This window comes from Phocoena sinus, chromosome 1 (assembly GCF_008692025.1).
Source record: "Phocoena sinus isolate mPhoSin1 chromosome 1, mPhoSin1.pri, whole genome shotgun sequence".
Classification (NCBI taxonomy): Eukaryota; Metazoa; Chordata; class Mammalia; order Artiodactyla; family Phocoenidae; genus Phocoena; species Phocoena sinus.
This window is the reverse complement of record NC_045763.1, coordinates 146,647,748-146,654,914: the sequence shown is the minus strand read 5'-3', so window position 1 is coordinate 146,654,914 and position 7,167 is coordinate 146,647,748. Positions and strand designations below refer to the sequence as shown.

The window sequence follows — 7,167 nt, the reverse complement described above, 5'->3', positions numbered from 1 at the left end:
AGCATCTCAAGAGGGCCGCGCTCCTGCCGAGGCCTGTCCTGACATCGCGCCGCGCAACCCCCCAGAAAAAAGGGGGGCCGCTCCCAGAACTCGGGCGCCTAGGGTCTCACCAGGCCCTTTCTCAGGCCGGCCGCGTTCCTTCCGCCCAGATAGGGCAAAGAGTCCGGATGCCTCGCGTGCGCCTCCGCCCGCGCTCCGAAGCGCCCCCTAGAAAGGAAGCCCGAGAGGCGGCCGCGCCTCTACAGCGATTTTATTAGCGCTCGGTTGGGGTTGCCCGGTCCGTCGGCGAGCGGGGCTTCCCCTCCCCTCCCCCTCTTCCCCTGCGCCCCTCCTGCCCTCCCCCGCCCGGCGGCCGGAACCTCCCTGCGGGGCGGAGTGATACCGGCGGCGCCGTAGAGCGCGGCGCGGCCGAGAGGGGCGCCGGGGACTGCGCGGGGCGGCCGGCGGGCGGAGGAGGAGGGGAGAGAGGCGGGGCCGGGGCGGGTTGTTGTGAGGCGACTGCGCTACTGCCGGACCGGGGCGGTTATGGCGGCTCCATATTAACACCCTCCTCCTCCTCCTCCGCCGCCGCCGCCGTCTCCTCCTCCTCCTCCTTTCCCTCCCGCCCGCGCTCGTAAGCCATCTCCCCCTTCACCCTGACGCCTACCTCTTCTCCTCACCTTTCCCCCTCCCCTCTTCTACCATGCCCGGCATGATGGAGAAAGGGCCCGAGTTACTGGGGAAGAACCGATCGGCCAACGGCAGCGCCAAGAGCCCGGCGGGCGGCGGTGGCAGCGGTGCCTCGTCCACCAACGGCGGGCTGCACTTCTCAGAGCCCGAGAGCGGCTGCAGCAGCGACGACGAGCACGGTGGTAGCCTCGAACTCCTCCCAGCCAGCCCGCCTGCCCTCCTCCCTCCTCCCCTCCCCCAGCCCCCTCCCCTCGCCGCGCTCCCGCCCTCTCTCCCCTCGGAGCCCGGGCGCTGCGGTAGCCTCGAACTCCCGGTGCAGTGCAGCAGCACCCGCCGCGACCCCCGTCCCTCCGCCCTCGCCCAATCCTCCGCCCTCGCCCCCCCCCCCCAGCTCCCCGCCCCCATCCGCTGCCATCTCCCGGAGTGCCCGGAGTTAATATCTTTCCATCCACCCGCCGCTTCTTTCTTCCCTTCAGCAATTTTCATATTTTATTAAGTGTCTCTTCCTTTTTCTTTTTTCTTTCTTTTTCTGCCCCCACGCCTTTTTCTTTTTTTCTTTTTTTCTTTTTTGACCTTGCTTTGCAGATGTTGGGATGAGAGTCGGAGCTGAATACCAAGCTCGGATCCCTGAATTTGATCCAGGTAGATCTGTTTGCTTAAGCAAAATCCTGTCTCCCCTTTTCTGGGATTGGTTTAGGGTGGAAGGGGTAGAGGGCGGGCGGGTGGGGTTGGGGTCCGGGTGTGCGGTTGGGAGGAGATGCGGGGCTGGGATGGACAGGCATCTTTGGCGGGGAGGCTGTCACGCTTGGCAGGGCTGTGACACAGGGCGTGTGGGCAGATGTGTGCATTGCAAGGTTAACATGGTTCCTTTGGAGGCCACTTGCCCGCTGGTGGCATCACCTTTCTACCGCTTGAGCCCGGGGTGAACGGAGGAAGACGGCCCCTCGGCGGATTCGGGGGTCGGAGGCCGGGGGTGGAGCAGCTGCGGGGCCGAGAGCTAGAGGAGAGGGTGTGCGGGCTGTGTGTGGAAGAACCATGCAAATGTCAGTTGCCACACCACCGGCCCCCGGGAGCGGAGGCCCGCGCTCTGCCAGGGCGGCGATCCCCGGGCTGCTGTCACCGGCCGAAGCCGAGGGCGAGCCCAGCCCGACCCGCGCACACACGGGATTTTCTTTTTTCTTTCTTTTTGGCTAGGTGGTGTAGCTTTGGTGGCGACAGCTTTGCGGAGTGTAGGAGCCGCGGAGCGAATGGGATTGGGGGAAGAGGGTGGGGAGAAGCCAGAGGCACACCTCGCTCCAGAGCCAGCCCTGGGAAGTCAGACCACAGGACAGTGACTGCAGCTGCCAAGGAGACATTTTCTCCCCTAGCAGCCAGGTTCCAGCGTCCTCTGCCAGCCCAGCTTGCGGGCTCCCTGTCTACTTTTCTCCAAACAGGCTCTCTGGCGGTCACGGGATTTCAGCCTGGACGGGGATTGGGCGAGAGTTCCGCATATGGAGGCGCCCTTGTTGGAGCCTCTCGGAGTGGAGCGTGTTTCCTTCTCCCCCCAGCCCACCACAGACCCTCTTCAGTACAGGCTTTGGGCAGACTTTGAAGGGGCTTCCCCACCCCCTCGCTTCTTGTTTTTGCCCATTGCCCGCGTATAGTAATGTGTCTCTGTCAGACTCTCGAATTCTATATTAGATATTTATAGGGCTTACTTGTATTTCTTGGGGGGGAAATAGCATGTTTATTTGATTATAGGGTCTCGGTGGGTATTTTCATTCCTCTCCTGCCCATTACTGCAATGCAAAGTGATATTTACCAACCATTTAAAGATTTTTAGGGTTTAGACAGCTTTTTTTGTCCCAAGGGAGAGGGTAAAATAATGTGTGTTAAAAGGATTGTCAGTGCAGGCTATTTTCAACAGGTAAAAACAATGATACAAGAGTGCTCACTAGATCAGAGTTGCCTTCTAAATGACATGGCTCTGATACGTTTTATTCAAAAGCTGCCTTCTAAATCACATGGCTTTGATACATTTTATTCAAAAGCTATCAGTGTGTGTGCTGGAGGGCTTCAAATAGTTTTAACTGTTGTGAAACTAATTTTCTTTATTAACGTAGCTAGTAGGTGAATGGCACTTTCACATTACAGGGCCGCCTCAGGTTTTAGCTTGACATTTGGAAAGTGCTTGCTCTGGCTTAAGACAGACTGAATTAATCACTCATCTCTTATGTTTGTGCCCTGAGCAAGTCACTGGCCCTCCCTAAACCTCAGTTTCTCTAGCTGTAAAATGGAAACAAAAATACTTAGGGGAATTCTTGCCAAGGTTGTGTGAGTGGACAAATGGCAGTTACTCAATGAAGATGAAATTTCATAATTGTGAAGAATGATTCTGCATACATTTATTCCTTTCTGATTTGGGGCTTTCATTGATATCCTGTTTTTTCTAGAATAAACTTATTTCCAAATTAGAACTCAGCAGAGTAATAAGCATACCTATCTTTTTGCCCCATTAGATAGGTTTATATTTCATAGACAGCTGTACACAAGTTGATTAAGGATCTTGTATTTAAGACGCAGACTTCATGCTAGACCAAATTTATGCATGCCATAGCCTGATCACTATAGCAACTTTTGGAAAAAATTTCAAGCAAACAAATACTAGAACAAATTTCAAAGTTTGAAAAATAATTCATTGAAAGTACAGAATACTTTGTATGTGGTTTCACATGGCCACTATTTGTATTATCCAATTTACGTTATATTTTGTCTAAGTAGAATATTTGTCTAAGTAGAATATTTGAGGGAAAAATCACAAATATTACAATTTTTAAAGTTATATTCTCAATAATTTACTCGGACTATATAGTTGATACTTTTTATTAGAATAAGGACAAATATGATATTCTTTAATTTCATCTACAAGTATGCCTCAGAGATAATTGCAGGTTTGGTTCTAGACCATTGCAATAAAGCAAATGTCACAGTAAAGCAAGTTACACGAATTATAGTTTTCCCAGTGCATATAAAAGTGTTCAATAGCATTAGGTCTAAAAATGCAATGTATATACCTTAATTAAAAAGTACTTTATTGCTAAAAAATTCTAACCATTTACTGCAATAGTAACATCCAAGATTGCAGATCACCGTAACAATGTAATAATAATGAAAAAGTTTGAAATACTGCAAGAATTACCAAAATGTGACACAGACATGAAATGAGCAAATGCTATTGGAAAAATGGTGCTGATAGACTTGATGGACATATCTGTGAAGCACAATAAAACGAGTTATGCCTGTATTCATTTTCTCCTTAATAATCTGCAGAATATTCAACCCAAAGACACAGCTAAAACCAGTTATCATTTAAACTTAGGTGGGCTTTTCTATAGTTGTTATAGGCAAATCTTGTCAAGCAAATGTAGATTATCAATTATTAGACACCTTTTACAAGGAAATTTTGAGCCTGTATGCCATTCAACATAGTACCACTGCTCTATCTTATTCTAAGTGTTGTGTTGGTGTGTGAAGTTTTTACTCCACGTCAATCAATATCATTGGGTGAGAACTTAAACATATTTCTTTGGAAGAGATAAAGAGGAAAAGATGTTTATTAATTAATGATAGAAATTGAGAAATGGTCAGCTCCTCCTTTTCTCTTCTTCATACTATTTAGTCTCATAAACCACTCAGTCTGTCTTCATGAAGGTTGCCCACCCATAGCCATCCAAGTCGTTTGGAAGAAAAATTCCTGAGGTATCAAGATTATGATGATCAGAATGTAGGAAAATTAAAAGAGGATTTTTTTGTGGAGGCCATTTTTATTGGAGGAGATGATAGAAATTAAGCACAGAAGGAATGAATTATTAAAATGAGTATTGTACAAAATATGAGAAGAACTGATATTTAAATTGGAATTACTGAAGTTAGGAGATTAGGAACAGTTTATGTTAATTGATGGACCATTGCTAAGAATGCCGTTATAAAAATTTACTAAGCGGATTTTTGATTCTTTTTTAGGTGACTCTTCCTTTTGATTCTTTGCTAGGCCCTCCCCAACTTTTATTTAGTGCCTACTGACTATGCTTACGTCACGAGGAGCAGTTTTGTGTGGTGATTAAGAGTCTTACCTCTTATCATATGCCTTTTAGCCACTGTGGCGTAGTGACCTTGGATGAACTGGGTACCTGATGTGTCCAAGCCTTAGTTTTCTCATTTGTAAAAGGGAGATACTCTTAACTATATGACAAGATTAAGTAAAAATTCATGTATATAAAGCAGTGGCATTCAAAATATTTTGCCTGCATACTCGTAGAAGATATTTGAAAAAACAGATTCACATATTTTTAAGTTGACATCTGTTATTTGTCACTGAGTTTATTAGTTGAAAAATGTAATCTCCAGTGTACTGAAAATGTTAACACTTTGAAATAAAGTTGTTATATACTTATTTTAAATGCATCCAATTAAATGTAAATGCGATAGTAATGTGGTAGTATCTATTTTATAAAATATATGAACAGTCTTCTAACATTGTTCCTTTTGTTTTTGAAATCATTTCCATGCATTTTCCTCACAGAATTTTATAATACATTTTTGTGCTTGAAAGTGCTTTATTGATCACCTATCCAATTTCTCTACCGTCATAGTATGTATTCTTGTGAACATAAGGTTCTAAGTGTTAAATCTCTTCTGGCTTGAGTTATTATAATTAATGTGCAATTAATTAAAACTGTAATAGTCATGGTGCCTTGAGTAAAAGAGAGCTTTGCTGATGTTCGTTTGGCATCATAGAGGTTTTTAAATTTTAGGCAGTGTACTCTTGTAAGATTTGGGATGGGTGAGAGACCTGCCTTTTTTTTTTTTTAAAGTGAGGGAAGGGTGTTTGTGAAGAAGGAGGTCAGAAGTAGAATAAGTATACAGCTTAGACTGCAGGTGATTTCTCAGGCAGATTGTCTTGGGAAAGAAAACATAGAGAAGTTTGAAAATTGATTCCCAGAAAACTTATTAATGCTTGTGTACTGCTTGGAATGTCTTTGTTTACCTTGGTTTGAAATTGGTGAATTAAGTATATTTTAAAAATATTTGGAGTGTCTTACTGATCTCAATATTTAAGTTCTTTATATAGAATATTTGTTCCATGATTTCCATCAAAATCCTTAGTTGGAATGTCTTAAAGGAAATCTTAAAAGAAATAGAAGATTTATATTTTTGTACTTACTTTGAAACTTGCTATTGTATAGAAATCCTAATCAAAATTATACTTTTGTTGTTGGTTTTCCCCAAATTGGTCTCATAAATGTATTTTACCAACTGCAGTTAAGGAGATCTAAAAGTTTTCAGAAGGCTTGAACTTTTGTTTCATTTAATACTTAAAAAACTGATTGCTCAATAATTTTATTTTCATAGCTGTTGAGCTACTATAGTCTTTTAAAATTGTGGTTACTTGCTGTCTAAGTTTTGGTTTGTTTATTTTTGATCCATTCAGAAGATAGGCTACTTCTAAGGCCTTGGTTATTTTGCTGCTGAGTCAAATTGGATTCTCAGTATTATTTCTGAATATCAGACAGTTCTGAGGTATAATCTTAAATATTGTTATAGATAAAAGCAAAATAAAAATTGTGTTTTTGTGTCCTTTAAATATTTTGGTTGACTTCAACTTTTATGATGGAAAGGGTAAAGCTTTACTGAATGCAAATCATCCTGAGAGGTAAATTGTTTTTAATAATGCAAGTTACTTTCTCCTATTCTTTTATAGGAGAGGAATCAGGTCTGAGTTGTCAGTAAAACAAAAAAGTCATTTCAGCTATTCAGTTTCATTTTCAAAGGGTTGGTAAGAGAGGTCATCAGCCGTTTGAGTTAGAGCCCCATGAGATTTTATACATTTATATTTTTATTTGATTGATGGGTAAGAAGAAGCCTTTCCAGAGTACAGAAAGAAGGGAACTTAAAGAACTGTCTTCAGTAAGCATATAGTAGTAATCATAAGTCTTAGGTAGTGCTTACCACATGCCAGGTACTTTACATATATGAATTCACTTCATTTTTGAACAACTCTGTGAAGAAGGTGCTCTCATTATCCCTATTTTTAAAGATGGGTTAAACTGACGCAGAGACAGATTAAGTAAATTTGCTCAAGGTGACAAAGCTAGGAAGTGGCAGAGCTGGGATGCAAACCTGGAGTCTGGCTCTATAAGTGGTTACACTCTTAACCATTATGCTAAGCTATCTCTCATTTCCTATAAACATCAGTCATCTTTTGGTCCTAGTGGGACACATATATGATTGAAAATGGTGGAGCCCAATTCAAGTCAGTAGTCAGGGAAAGAACATTGTGAAATGCCTAATTAGGCATTCTCTATACTCCAGATATATACACCCATATTAGAAGAGCTGTTAGTCCCCACAGTTTGGATGCCAGTTTCTGTCAGAAGATCGGGCCCTTAATTACAGTGCTAAGAATTTTTGAGGAAACTTAACTGTTGTTCTTCATGGGCAAGAATACAAAAAAAAAAT

The 7,167-nt window shown here is 43.5% G+C and overlaps 1 protein-coding gene across 7 annotated transcripts in view; it reads left to right on the top strand.

The window, feature by feature from the left end:
* The first annotated feature begins 392 nt into the window (after positions 1 to 392).
* Positions 393 to 7,167, top strand: part of RCOR3 (REST corepressor 3) — a 51,191-nt gene continuing 44,416 nt past the window's right edge. For 3 of the 7 annotated variants that reach the window (XM_032623411.1, XM_032623388.1, XM_032623417.1), the window contains exons 1-2: positions 393 to 848; positions 1,255 to 1,311. In XM_032623411.1, the coding sequence (XP_032479302.1) occupies positions 683 to 848; positions 1,255 to 1,311 (223 nt within the window). In that variant the 5' untranslated portion in view covers positions 393 to 682. Of the gene's footprint in view, positions 852 to 1,254; positions 1,312 to 7,167 lie in introns of all 7 variants that reach the window. The other 4 variants (XM_032623404.1, XM_032623379.1, XM_032623433.1 and 1 more) reach the window with 3 other exon arrangements.